Source organism: Apostichopus japonicus, chromosome 22, assembly GCF_037975245.1.
Source record: "Apostichopus japonicus isolate 1M-3 chromosome 22, ASM3797524v1, whole genome shotgun sequence".
In the NCBI taxonomy this organism is placed as follows: domain Eukaryota; kingdom Metazoa; phylum Echinodermata; class Holothuroidea; order Aspidochirotida; family Stichopodidae; genus Apostichopus; species Apostichopus japonicus.
In genome coordinates, this window is record NC_092582.1 from 2,609,611 (window position 1) to 2,625,307 (window position 15,697).

Here is a 15,697-nt window from a genome sequence, read left to right on the forward strand (position 1 = left end):
TGTGCTATGCTGCACTGTACACTGCACTATATTGTATTATAAGTCACTGTGTAATGTTCTGTTCAGTATTTTACTGCACTGTATAGTGTACTGGTCTCTACTATACTGTAATGTATTGTACTGTACTATACTGTACCGTGTTGAGTTGTATTTGAATGCACAGTACTGTTGTGAGCTACTACATTACACAGAAAATCCTAACAGATAGTTGAACGAACACGAAATTACAAGCAGTATAGTAATAAGTTCCACCAAATACATGAGCACCTGAGTAAAACGTAACACCTTTCAACATTAAATGATGAATGCTTGGTATAACATCAGTGTGGTAAGATACAAACATTGTATCTTCACATTGAAAATCTGACCGCTATATATGCATGGCATGTTTGTTATAATGGTAAATATATAAAGCAACTAGATAAGACAAATAAACCAGGACTTAATAATGAGAGCTACATGAGCAAGTCTTTGTTTTTTTCAGATCCTTCTCCTTCTCCTCTCCTTCTCCTTCTCCTTCTCCTTCTCCCGCTCCTGCGAGTAACCCATGTGCCCCTAAGTATAAGAGGGGGGGGACTAATGATGAAAGTCAGCCTCAACAAATCTGTTCAACTTGTTCAACCAAATACAAATTCTCCTCTGTGCTGTCTGTGTCTCTGTTTTTGCTGTTTGTTCGCTTTTGCAAAATAAAACCACCATAGTATGGCCGTATTAACACCTTCTTACACTTCAAAACCCGGCAAACGAATAAAGCTTTTTTGTTTCATTTCGCTGGTATCACAAAAGATGACTTATTATTCTCCTAAAGAAAGTACAAAGTTGACCAACATAACAGTAACGTCGCTCGACACTGACCTTGTGTAACACAGTTTTTTTTTACCTTTCTAGGACAAATTGTTCAAAGAGGTGTCGCTGTTTCACTTCAAGTGAAGACTTTGAAAGCCTACGTAGACGTTTTGCTATGTCCCTTTACCTCACCCCTAACTTTCTCTACTGAAAATTGCCTATACTATACATAGCCCTCCAGCCAAGCGATTTGTCAGGAGTCTGTGTTACGATTAATTGAAAATAAGGAGGGGGGGGGCACCTTAAAGAACAGGGTCAAGTGCGAATGCATACGTGTGTGTGTTTTTTTTTTTTTTTGGAGGGGGGGGGTAGGAATGAGAAGCTCGAAATGCGCAAAAATCACGATAAACAACTGTTTCCCAGCTTCAAATAATCACAATTGCACCTTAGAAGTCTGATAACAAACTTTAACAGTTTCTTTTGCATTTCTTCGGTATTTTGCATTTTTGTTATTATTATTAGTATTGTTAATTATTTTATTCCATTGTGTCTGACAATGCAGCAGTCTAATGCGACGATTTTCGTTGGTAATTGACATATACTAAGACAACTCATCATTTCGCGTGTTTTCATTCACGTTATGTATGTATGTATATATTCATTAACATAAAGTCTGTTCAAAGTTTCTCTTTCGAGGTCCGGCCTTAGGAATCACAAATGATTTCGAGTTGGTTAGTATCATGTTTGATCTCTAGAGTATAAGGCAAATATGTCACCAAAACAGAACTAGTATTGTTCGATACAGGTGACAAACGCCTACAGTGGAATTACGACCTTCCTTACCGGTTTCGAACCTCTGGACATACAATCAGCGTCCATAGCCTAGTGGTTAGGGTGTCCGCATATAAAGCGGGAGGCCCGGGTTCGAATCCCGGTGGAGGCTGGAAGTTTCTTCACTGTTCTTGATTTTCCACTCATTACTATTTCAATTATATAACACACACACACGTATCTGTTCGCTTTAGTTACACTTTTGGTTTAATCTAGTTTGCTGATTATTATTCAATTATTATTCAAAAATACTATTATTTTTATTAAGAAGCCTAACGTTTTCGTAACATATATATATATATATATATATATATATATATATATATATATATATATATATACATATACATATATATATATATATATATTATATATATATATATATATATATTTATATATATATATGTATATATATATATATATATATATATATATATATATATATATATATATATATATATATATATATATATATATATATATATATATATATATATATACTATTGAAAATGCCATCAAAAAGGCTAAAAGCAAACCCCGTACCGAAACATTGACGTACAAAACTCGTCAAACCAGTTCCAAAAGGCTACCATTGGTTACTGAATTCCACCCTGGTCTCCCACCACTGGCTAATATCATTCAGAAGAATTTTCACCTACTTCAAGGCACCGAACGCCTGAAATCAGTATTCCCAGAATTACCTGTCATCGCTTTTAAAAGACCCAGCAACCTACGGGATATCTTAGTTCGGGCATCCTTTCGGGATGACACCCCATTAGGGGAAAGCAAAACAGAAACTACAGGATCATCGCCCTGTACACAAAATTGCAAAACGTGCTTACTTGTCGATTCGACCGGGGCCTTTCAGAGCAACCAAACCAAACGCACGTTCCAAATTCGGCACAAAATTAACTGCCTATCCAAAAATGTCATTTACCTCATCTACTGCAATATTTGTAACTTACAATACATTGGAGAGTCAAAAAACACTCTTAGAATGAGAATGACACAACATAGATCGGCGATCAAAACAAAAAAGATCTACCAACCTGTTGCAAATCACTTCAATCTCCAAAATCATTCAATTGAGAATTTGCGTGTTATTGCCATTGACCAGAACGATTCTTGGACAGATAAATCTAGGAAAGCGAAAGAAAATTTCTGGGAACTAAACCTAAAGACCACGGCACCATTCGGTTTAAACATCAGAAACGATTTGCCGTCCCAGATAAACCAAAACAATTCCTTTACAATTACGACGGAATCGGATTAAAATAATCCGACGCGGATTAAAATAATCCGAATTTCTAAAACTTCTGCTCAATTCAGCAGAAATCAGTAAGTCGCTTTGCCTTTACAACCATGCCGACATCTTCTCTATAAAACAGTTTCAATTCCTGCTACTCCTTGTCACTTTCGGTGATCATGCACTGAAGAAGAGCTAGTTTTGCTCGAAAGCTCTGCAAAAACCAAACATTGGCTGTTTTACTTCCAATCACTTACCTAATTCAATTATTGTATCTCACTCGAGATCCAGCCTTTCTCTAAATGCAGCATAGTTGTTTAACAGTTTCCGTTATTCCTATATATATATATATATATATATATATATATATATATATATATATATATATATATATATATATATATATATATATATATATATATATATTAAATATATTTCAGGGGATTTTATCCAAGCAGATATTCTACAATATTTAAGTAACATTTAGATACCACGCATGATAAATATCCATAACTATAGAAAGTTATGAAATTCAACGTATTATGAAATTAAAATGTGAGCGTTTCTGTTTAAAAAAAAAGTAACCATGCATGCGACACCGGTTTCCATTGCACTTTTAATATAAATAAATCAATAATCAAATTAAACAATATTAATAACGGAAATAGGTCTACTATAACGTTTTAATTAACGTAAATCCTAGCCGTGAGGGATTTAACTGCTTCATAAGGGTTGTTCATATACGAACCACTTAATCATATTCAGAATAAGTCAGGTTGTTTCATTTAAAGCATCATTGCATCTGTGTGATATTTTTTTTTCATGGAATTGAACTTCTCGTTGTTGTCTAGGTATACCTTTGAAGCGATAGAACATTCGAAGACTTGTTTTTTTTTTAACTTGAAGCAAATTTAATACTTTTCTTAAGTATCGGAACAATGTATGTTGGATATAAGGAACTGGGTAGTGCATGACATAGACCAGGAACTCTTAACAGGCGTCCCGCGGGTAATATCCGGGTCCGTGAACTCCGTGTCTTTAAAGCCGGAACGTTTGAAGTCTTTAAAGATAAGGTTTAATGAAAACTTGGTTCTCCTTCGCCCTTTGCTACAATCAAAATGCCTCTCAGGCCTTCCTCGAAAAATTAATTGAGAGACATTTTCAAAACCCATTCACTTCATATATACACAGCAAATACTGACAATATAGCTGATTTTGACCGCGAGTGTCTTTATGATGTTCCCGTCTCAACTTGGTTTATTATTTCTTTTTACCCGAGTACAACATCATATTGAATGCTACCGAATGAGTCCAACCTGCCATAATGCGTTATCGTAAATTTCAAGTTTGAGCGATGCGTTAAGGGCAATTTCGCTCGTTAAGGAGGTAATAAAATATAACTGGCGCCCTCCATTGGGATGAATAACTGCCGCTGTGCCGTAAACAGGGTCTTAAGTTAACATGTGCACGGACTGGGTGTTCATAACATAACATCACTACAATTACATTAATTGTAGCAAACTTTCAAACTGAATTATTTTTATTTCTTTGTCTTGTTAATAAACTGACAGCAGTAAAATTCAGCTGGCTAATGATGGTGTTAAGCTTGTGTCTGTTACGAATAGAAGAACTACGCCATTGTTCCATTTCCACTCACACAGAAGTCACACCCCCCCCCCACCCCATGCATTGCATATCGCAGATGACTTCAGTTGAATTCGAATAAATGAGAAGGTGAAAGGTTCTATTTACAAAGTGAACGTATATTTTCTTAGACAATACATAGTATCATGACATGTTTACAATCACGATTCAAGAAGTAATTTACAAAGATATTTCTGTCTAAAATGTTCCAACAAAAGTATAACAATTATATGAGACACTGAATCACCGGGCAGTATTATTTTTGTTTTTCGTAATAAAGATAATTTGTGTGTGTGGGTTGGTGTGCATGTGTTCGTGTGTGCGTGCTTGTGCATGTTGCGAAACGCAAGATAGCTAGCGGAAATGTGTGGCGTATTTGACTGACACAGAAAAGGTAAGTCTATAAAGGTCCAAGTCAAATCATTTGATAGAAAAAGTGAAATCTCTTGACATATTCCTCTGGTGATCGTTATCCCTTTAATAGTTGGCATCCGATCCCTGGCTCTTTATTTGAAAAGTTATCGGTCCCCGTAGCGTAAAATACTTTAGCAGTAAAATACACTGTTATGGGTTAATATAGCATTGCTGTCAAACAGACTATACATAATTGCTAACTTTAATCAAGACGATCTCATTAGTAAGTGCATGCAGATATGCTTCAGCGCGGAGTTGGAGAATATATGAGTACAACCGCATGAGTGCGAGTACAATCAGAATTTCCCTCTGGTGTCATTAGGAAAACGAGTACCGCATAATGAGTACTGGTACAACTTGGGATAACTTCCTTCTGGTTATGAGTACCAGTGAGTACAACAGAATGAGTATGAGGTATGAGTACAACAGAATTAATACTAGTACAAAATGTTGCGATAGTTCATATACTACTATTGAAAATGTCATGCGTACGAGTACAAATCTGCAATTGCGAGTACAATATTAATAATAATAATAAGAAGAAGAAATGTAAATTTATATAGCGCCGATATCCAGAGGAAAACCAATGCTCAGTGGCGCTAGTGCTCAGGGAATTCAGTCAAAATTAGATAAGTTTTGAGTCTGTATTTGAATATGTTAACGTTGGGTGCCGATTTGATGTGCAGTGGAAGTGAGTTCCAAAGAGTAGGAGCGGCATTAGAAAATGATCGTTGACCAAATGACTTGAGCTTCCAATTGGTACATGGAGCAGTAGCTGATTGGAGGATCGGAGAGAGCGGGTGGTGGTCCTCCGACTGATCATGCTACTCATGTATTCTGGTGCTAATCCATGTAGGGTTTTATATAAGTACAAGTTAAGTTTACTATCCTATTTAGGACGAGTACCAGTAGTTATTCACTGCGAGTCTGCTTAGGTGAAGAGTTCAAGAGATGCCATTTTAGATAATTGCTCGTTAGTAATTGTTTAAGGCATTTTTACCAGCAGATTGGTGTTTGCATTACTTTTTGAGTAGAAGAACTACTTCATATCGTTAGTATATTGGCAATGCACTGTTTGAAGTTGCTGGTTGCATTTTTCTGCATAAAGGTAATCAGAACAGCATCAATTGTTAGTGTTAAAAAAGTTATAAAAGTTTTGTAAATATCAGTTTCCCTGAAATTTTGATTTTTTGAAATGAGTCAGAGACATTGAAGTAGGTTAGATGACATAACAAAATGTTCAGCGAGGAGATATGCTTTGAGTGTGCCTTTAAAATTGCTCGTTAAAATCTGAGATTGAGTGGCCATTATTTGACTTCTAGCCACTTTTAATATCACTCGCCACCTCATAAACATACGCTTAAATAAAAACACCATTTCATACTTTGTTACATTAACCTCAAAACAAGTATTCAAACTCTTTAAGAAAAGAACAAAACTCTTTAAAGACAACAAAAAAAGCGCTCGACAAAGTCACACCTACCACACTTTCATATAGCAGAAAAACGAAGCCTAGCCTGCAAAAATGCAATATGGATAAAATCAGTCATCGTCATTATAACTGTTCTGGGTAATAAGCTGAAAAACATGATAGATTGTGGACAGTTATTCCAGAGTATTTGTTGTAAATATTATGGTCATGGACGACCGACTATAACTATAAAGACAAATCTTTATAAATAATTATATTAATTTATAAATAATTATATAAATAATATCTTTAGGAAGCAAGGCTCTTGTAAATTAATGATGTGCTTAAAGGTATAACAATGAAAAGTTTGACATAGTCAGTAATTAAGTTTGCTTTGTCAGGAAATTTAACGAGTAAACTTTCTTGTACATAGGTCTCTTGATAACACATAATCTCTACACGTCAAAGAGATATCTTTCCAACATACGCACACAGGTGTGTTTTACATTCAGACAGTGAGGACCCCATTGTGTCCAATTCCACGTACCCTAACCATTATGATACCCGTGAACAATAGAATTCTTCTGGGGACGTGTCGATTCTTTTGAACTGACGTCTGAGGACTTGGAATTCCTTTGTTCTCAGTCAGAATACAAAACAAGTGCACACAAACATACATATGTGCGATGTTATATACATTTTCCAGCCTTCTTAGCAATCCTCATAGCTTTATAGGCCGTTCTTGCCTCCACTACCTGTCTACATGTCTGTATAACTGATTCACCATTGTGTAGGCAGACATACAGAAAGAAAGACAGACAGACAGACAGACATACAGACAGATATACATGCACCTACTTTTAAACTGTTCTATTATTCGTCAAACAACGGATAACTTGATGACGTTCTCACCCCTTCCGAATTCCTAGTTACGATATTGTTCTAATATTATCATTTGCTTGTTATTACAATAATCCAATCGTGTGTGTGTCTGTGTGTGCGTGTACTTCTCGAGGCCAAGATGGCTTGGGGGGGGGTCTTTTTGTCCACCCGCCTATCGTCCCGTTTTCCTCTTACTTAGTCAATTTACAAGAAATTAAACACAAAAATAAATCTGAGTGACAGATCTGTCTCTTTAAGAATTTCATTACCGACTAATGATGAGTAGTTTTTTTTTTCTTTTTTTTTCATTTTCTTTTTTTCAAGTAAGTTCAGTTTATAACTTAGCTGCATGGCGCCGACCGTCGGGTCAGTGACAATGTTGACGTCAGTATTCGTACGCCAGCATAGTTTCCATTGTTTAAGATATACTGGCGTCGGTTTCGTAACGTAAAATGACAAGCTAGTCAATCACATTTGGCTTGATTTAAATAACTAAATTGAGTGACACGTTATAGTAACACGAGCTCAATTCTTATAGAAAGATCTAATCGAAAAAATGTGTAGGCTGTACTGACAGAAATTTCCTAATGTAAGTTTAATATATTATTAGTGTTGCAAATGGAATGGAAATTGTTGACCGAACTAAGGCATATTTAGAAGTTAAGGTAGCAATCTTTATGCTGCTTCATGTGATAAATGAGCAAAAGATTTCGTGTTTTTTCTTTCCATCTACGTTTGATCATATAATAGTCTATAGACTAGGTCTGCAAACGATGGCATATAGGTGCATAACGTTATGACATACATGAATGTGTGCGTGTGTGTGTGTGTGTGTAATACTCTCATTCCTTATTGCACTTCTAATCGTCATTCCTCTTATATATTATCATTTATTCAATAGAAATAAAATGTTTATATAAAAAAATATCAATAATATGGTCCAGTAATAACATTAACATTGTGTTGAGTTGATATTCTTACAAAAAAATATTCGCTCTTTTATTTTTATATTTTGGTCTAATTTTCATATTCATTTTTAGTTGTTTTTTATGCATAATTAAAGGTCAAGTCGGGTTCCCTCCGTACAGAGCAATACCTGTGAAATCTCTGGATTATTGAAAATCCCATATACTTTATCAGTATGCGAATGAGATATAGTACAGATTATATAGTATTGTCTATAAATATATATTTAGCATAGTCTATATATATATATATATATATATATATATATATATATAAAGTCTATATATATATAAAGTCTATATATATATATATATTTATATATATATATATATAAAGTCTATATATAAAGTCTATATATAAAGTCTATATATATATATATATATATATATATATATATATATATATATATATATATATATATATATATATGTTGAGACTAGTTGAGACTAGTGGAACACTAGTAGTTGTAACTCAGAGTTTCACGCGTTGAGCGATCATCAGACAACTCGTAGATATATATATATATATATATATATATATATATATATATATATATTGGATGCGTACTATGTATTTTGAATGCCTTCCAACGTTTCAATTTCATTAACTGTTGGCATTTTGAATAGTACAGTTTAACATAAATTTGACATGGGGTTCATAAGTGAAACTCTGTTTTGTCACTTTATAGATGTAGGAGTTATACTATCCTTGCATACATGAAAAAAAAACACACAATGAGAAAGCAAATTTTCAAAATGGCAGCTCCCAGACATGACTTTTAAACTAGGATACCTCCCAAACGAAACAAGACTTTTCTAGCCTGTTTTTGGGGGGGGGGGGGGGGAGTTGTGCTTCACAATGATCTGTCATATTAGTGAAAGATGATAGCTGGCTTTGAGTTCCCTTTTATTCTCGCCAAGGGCGACAGGCGAGACAGTCCTTCAAATGTTAAACTAACACGCACCAATGTTAGTGTTGTAATTAAAACGCTTCACGAGTAGTATTTTAGAAGACTTGAACGTGTAAACACTAACCCTTATCAAATATACTCATAATAAAGCTTTCCAAAGTTCAAATGCAGTATCTTATATAATAAGGAACTATATTGAACTCTTAACAAGGATGCACCGAGGAACAAGACTAAGGTATTAATATTTAAGCACGTATTAAGTCCCCACAGAGTTCTCTCTTGTCTACGAGGTTATATTATGGCTAACAGGCTTCTTAATCATTGTATACCAGCAGCAAAGGAAGATGCTTAATTGCTTTTTAAGAAAAGTCATCCGAGATGCACATAAATACCTTTATGTACTCTTAACCCCTCAAAAAGATTGGAAACTTGTAGATGATCGTGTGAGGTAAAGCTGTGTTAGGGTGCAAGATACCTTTATGCACTCTCAATCCCCCCCCCCCCCCCAAAAAAAAAAAAAAAAAAAAAGATTGGGAATTTGAAGATGACCGTGTGAGGTCAAGCCTAGCATAATAACCAAATAATGTGTATCCACATCTCAACCAGTTTCCCCTTACGTTGAGACTTTAACCAAGTAATCAAGACGGTTGTGTTGCGTCAAGTGACGTATCATGTGGGGGTCATCTTTAACCTTTGCTTTTCATTGGTTCTATTCAAAGATTTAAAATTGTCTCGTCAATTTCTACCTCAATTTTTCTGATGGTCTTTTACGTTGTAGGTTAATTAATATGACATAAACACAGAGAGTGTGATTACCTAAAGTTAATATCATGAGAACTTTGAAGTTCGTTTGGTGTTACGGTTAGTGATAAGTTTCTTTCAAACACTCTTTCGTACAAGCTTTCACAGCTTTGACCTTTGTTCTACGCGATATAAACTTTGAGAGTTGCCGGTATTTTGCAACGCGCGCAATTGCGAAACAGTTTTTCAATTTCAGTGATCTCTGACCTTTACCCCTATGACGTCATAACTCACGACAGGGCTCAAACCTCAAAGTTTGAAGTTCCATCAGGCTAACGATTATAACATAAGTTTACGACATACCTTTGACGCAGTTGTTGACCAGTTTGAACTTTGACCTCAATGTACCTCAATGTAGCTTTGAAAGTCTGATAATCCTGATATGTATGAGGGCTTTGGTCATTTTGATGTTGTGGTACGCGTTTAATGCCCAAAGTGCTGTTTTATTGGGGGGGGGGGGTATGCCTTTGACGCTATGACGTCATAACTAACGTAGGCCTGACATTAAGTACCCACCAAGTCCATCGGCCTTAAAGCTTAGGAGGAATTCGTGACAAACTTCTTGTTTACTCACATACACACATTGACACACGCACATACTGTTACATACACCCAATGACACTTTTTTTTTATCCCAACCCCATATTGGTAAGGCTACCCCATGCTATCATGTTGTACCTCCCACGTATGCAAACTAACCCACAAAAGTTTCATTTCAATAAACTAAGGGAGTGAGGTGGACAACAATTGCAGTACCAAATATTAATGTAAAATAACATTTTAGTTCCAATCTCATCCCAGTAGGCTAGATTACATGTAAAGATATGAATGATAAAGAACGCCGCCTAAACTGACCTTTGTACCTTCAGGCATGTTTATGTAATGAACGATTACAAACATCACATTACATCACATTAAAATATCATTACAAAATATTACATCATCTCAATTTGGTAACTAGTACTATAGTGTTAATCTCACTGTAAAATACTCAGAACATCAATGCCAAGTTACATCTAGATGTAGTTGATAAAACTGAAAATATTATAAAAATCAGTAACGATATTTTTTGGTTTAAAAATATTGTCAATGGTAAACGAATAAATTGTCTTCTATTTTATACGCGACAAACTCTTGTCGCGTTTCAAACTCTTGTCGCGTTTCAAAATCAATATATCACCCCGCAGTCAATCTTCCCTTGATATTCTATGACTTGACTTACTTTTTGAAAGTCGCTAATTAAACCACCCCGTTATTCCAAATCATTAATAACATTGTTCACAAAACAAAACAGCATATACACAACGAAAGCCAAACTTTACCTTTGTAGCAGGCGGAATAGATGTGTTGGGACAAGGTTACACACTCTTCCCCAACCAGTACAAGTGAAAGCGTAGACCTCAACGGCGTAGCGTGTGTTATAAGGCCGTTGTTAATCTCATCATACATCTGGGGTCTCATCATTGAGTCCTTTACCAACTCTACTATGGTTCTCTGAAGTTATTAAACATGCCATAGGTCTTTGTTGACAACCCTGTTTAGCATCGCTGATGCTTAATCAATAGTTTTATCTATTGGTGCCTGCTAATATTGAATAATTTCATGTTTTAACTTCTTTGTGCTTTATACATATGTACCTGGACGCAGTGGATATCTGGCTCTTCGTCGAAGAAAAGTTGCTACATTTAAGGACATTGATATCAGTTGTCTGTTGTTAACTCAATGATTTTCCAGACTGGTTTTGTATGTTGCAACTGTTGTGCACGACAGATCTCACACAGCAATATAGCAATTATTTGAAATATCTCACTTGCGAACGGCAAGGTTGCGGAGGGGTTAAGCATTAATGGATAATATACATTAACGAATGTTTTGTTAACGTTTATTTTGTGTCCATTATAACACCTCTGGAAAACCAATCATGTTTCGTATGGAATCAATACGAAAACAGAGGCAGAGGGCCTCATTTCGTAAATCTATCAAGGAAAAATCGGAAAATTCCAAACCAGAAGAGAAAAACTTCGAAGTGGCCTTTAAGTCGCCTGTAAGGGTAAGTTTGTAAGTAACTTCGTCTGGGTGTGTGTGGTAAGGGAGCTAATTTTGTTTAATGAATATATTTTTGTTCATTCGTTTTTAAAACTCGTTTAAAATTTCGCGTAGTACGGTATTGTTTATCAGAAACTGTTTGTAGATCACAGCAAACTGAGTAACAGTAATGAAAGAAATTCGGTTACTATGATAAACATTAGCGAAAAGAATCATTGTAGATACTAGCCTACACACCTAACATAGATTATATGCACGTTAACAATTGTATTTTTGTCAGAAGGAACTTTAATTTGGTTAAAGTTATGGACAGAGTCCCAAATCAAAGCTGCAGTTTACCGTAAATGTTTGGAAGAGCGGACCGTCAAAAGCATTAATTCTCACACATTCCACCGCCCATTCTATGCGTAGTGAATAGAGAGATTATGCAAAAATCAGCTGGACCGCAAGCTAGGGGTTTCAGTTTAAAGAAAACGTAGAATGGAGTATGAGATTGATATAAAGTAAATACGTAGAAGATATAATAGTATTTCACATCTTGAGGAATGTGTCAAAAGGAAGGAAAGGTGACATCCCAAGACGACAACCGAGAGAAGCACAATATTTAAGAACGTCGCACTTTTAGAAGAGGCTCAATAAAATGGCTAAACAGGTTCTCTTCACCTCCGATACACAGTTAATAGTATATGAAAGTGAATCACCAAGCTTTAAACAAGATCATTTGTGGGTTATCTATTCCCTTGTGAAAGAAACTCGTGATATCTCACTCGAAATAAGGGGGCCGGTGTTGAGAGGGTATCAAGATGTATTACAATGATATCTCTACCCAATAATACAACATCAAATGTCACTTTAAGGACTTCCATCCAGAGGGGATGGGCATGGGTATGGGCATGGTTAAGTAGCCACAATCTCCAAAAGCATCTTTCCGAACTGATCCCTTGAATTTTACTGCCTTATCACGTGGTAGTGCTAATTTTCCAACGCGATGCCCTTTATCACAACGCAAGTTAGCCTATATCACAAAAGCGTTAATCATGACGGGATATCAAGAAAAGTAAAGACAAAACCAGTCATTAATTAGTGAAAGGAATTGGATTGGATAAAATAATGACTGACAAAAAAACTCAAAATGATCAATTGATACATTTATTTTAAAGCTCAAGTATATAGTTTGGCTGTATTTTTGTGTCATACTCGCCAAGCCGATCATTTAATACTGGCACATTATTAATTATCCCTCAATATAAGTTATCTATGAAATATAAAACATTGACCATACTCATAATCAGAAATTAACGATCTAACTAAAGTTGAAAAATAATGTGTCCCGCAAACTTTTTAAATTTAAAAAATCAACGCAAATTGTAAGTTTTTACAGAAAAAAATTATCTCCTTAAAATGATTCAATATAGTATGTACAACATTTTTGGTTGAATAAAATGAATTCGTACGGATTCGATTTTACTTTCCTCATGCAACCGCCCCCCCCCCCTTCCTCCCATCCCCCTACCGCTTGAAGACTAAATATTGCAGCCATTGTTATTTTAAACGTAAATAAACATCGTGAGTCTTCTTAGTTTATCCATAAAAGAAAAACACTCTCATGAGCTCCATAAACATTATACAAACATTGGCGTTGAGTTCAGCATGGAGACTGATGCCATGAAAGCGAAACGCAGTATCACAACTTAGTCGTGTTAAAGTTGCTACGAGGGGCATGTTTAAGGTTATCATCATTTCGTGTACTAACTCCTTCTTTTAGCATACTAAAGAAAGCTAACAGTGTTTTAATGGAAATATCCTATAGGGTGGGCGGGATGGGGTTTGGGGTGAGGTTGGGTTGGGGCGGGGTCGAGTTGGTTTCATTCTATCAATCAATTTTAGGACTGTAAAATATACCGTGTCACAACGAGGTTAAATTCATTGGGATTGACAAACAATTGCATTTTGAACTCCAACACGAGTCTGACCAATGTTCGACTTTCTAGCATATTTCTGTCTGACATATTTGGAGGATATGTTGATAAGCAATAAGTTGCATACATTATTCTTCAAGCTGAGGATCACTTGCGACGTAAGGACTTATCTTATTTCAGGTAGTCCCTGTTGTCTTATCGGTTGCCACTATTTATATTAATATTAATGTTGTTCGTACAGTGAATTATTAAGGTTAAGCGACATTTTTTGCGGCTTTGTTTTCCGGGGAAGGAAAGTAACTTACATCAGACCTACTCACACTGTTAATTAAATAGAATAATACATCCCATAGTCAGAATTTGAATAATCTTGTTAAAAAAATATATAGTTTATTAAAAATGAGTGAGAGAGTACGTGTCCAATATAATCTACCGTACTTATTGGTAGGAGTACATTAAGTGTTGCTTTAAGGAGGAGGCTGTGTAAGCCACGCCCCTTATCTGCTCCTCACACCTACAATCATTTGAACTAAATAACTGTGAAGGCAAATACAAGATAAAATAATTTCTTAAGGCCAATAAACTGCAAAACTGTACCATTTTACAAACGCATAATTCCAAACTTAACTTTTCTTTGCCTTCTCCTTAAAGTGGGTCTCGGGGACACTCTCCACTCCCTAAAGACCCACAATGGTAACGCAATACCCACCTGCCTGGATATGTTACCGGCGTAGAATCCGGACTAAAGCAAGCAGGGATTTATAGTACGTAGTTTATTGCGTCTGCCTGATACATTTGTGTTGAGGGCCGATACATTATCGATTCCTATTAAGAGAGTTTACGGACATCGACTTTAAGCTTATCTTCAGCAACATGACATAAGATACACCGCGATCGAAAAAAGTTGCAAACGAAAACGTTAGCATTGACTAGCTATACCTTAACGTATGCTGGCAAAAAAAAAAAGAATCTTGTGATTTGTTAAGTATCAAAGGGGATTGTTGTTATATCTTGTATACATATGTAAACTTTCTTTCCAACACAACCAGCAACTTTCACGAGACTGAGTATGTTCAGTCTTATGAGATCAATACTTGAGCACGAATTGAGTTTATAAGATTCTGAGGTTCATATTTTAGAAGACAATAATGGAAGGTGAATTTGTCTGAAATAGAACGTCTTTCCACTAATTACAGAAAATGCGACTATACTCAACGAATATTTACTACGCTGTTATACTACCACTGAGCGACTACCATCACTTTGTATTGCTTCTAAGTACTATGTCTGTTTATATGTCTGTTTGTCTGTCTGTCTGTCTGTCTGTACGAGAAGGTTTGATATCGTTGATCATGCAGAACAATATGCATTTTTAGATCTATAACATTTTAGTAATGTTCCAGTTCTTGTCAGATTCAATCTAGTGGATAATGTGCGATGTTCCGTAATATCACCTTTCAACAGGTTCTCGTTGACCAGGGTAACATTGTGATGCGCCTTGAGCATGCACCTTTAACGATGGATATGTCTACACTATATAATTCCTCAGTATTATGAAGATGATAACGACGATGACGATTGTTATTATTATTAAGCCAATCTTTGTCAATGTGTATCTGCTATGAAAGCGTGGTAGGCTTATAACTAGGCTAAATGCACACTGTACGTGTGTCGATGCTCATTTTGTAGAAAGATTTGTTACACTTGCTCATCAAGCACAACGAGATGCTCTGATTACCGACCATAGCTTCACGAATAGGCTGAAGATAAAAGAACAACTGAACGAGAAAAAAGGACTAATTCATGCAGATAAAATAGGACATTGTACTATTCAGTATATA

At 35.6% G+C, this 15,697-nt stretch overlaps 1 protein-coding gene and 1 non-coding gene across 4 annotated transcripts in view; both read left to right on the forward strand.

The window, feature by feature from the left end:
• LOC139963801 (short transient receptor potential channel 5-like) overlaps window positions 1-15,697 on the forward strand; it is a 189,437-nt gene that overhangs the window by 17,397 nt on the left and 156,343 nt on the right. The window contains exon 1 of one of the 3 annotated variants that reach the window (XM_071964974.1): window positions 11,211-11,941. The exons of the other annotated variants lie outside the window; for them this stretch is intronic. Coding sequence (XP_071821075.1) covers window positions 11,813-11,941 — 129 coding nt within the window. The 5' untranslated portion in view covers window positions 11,211-11,812. Of the gene's footprint in view, window positions 1-11,210; window positions 11,942-15,697 lie in introns of those variants that run through there. 3 annotated transcript variants of the gene reach the window in all.
• On the forward strand, window positions 1,658-1,729 carry Trnay-aua (transfer RNA tyrosine (anticodon AUA)). The gene has a single exon. It is a non-coding gene; the product is annotated as a tRNA-Tyr (tRNA).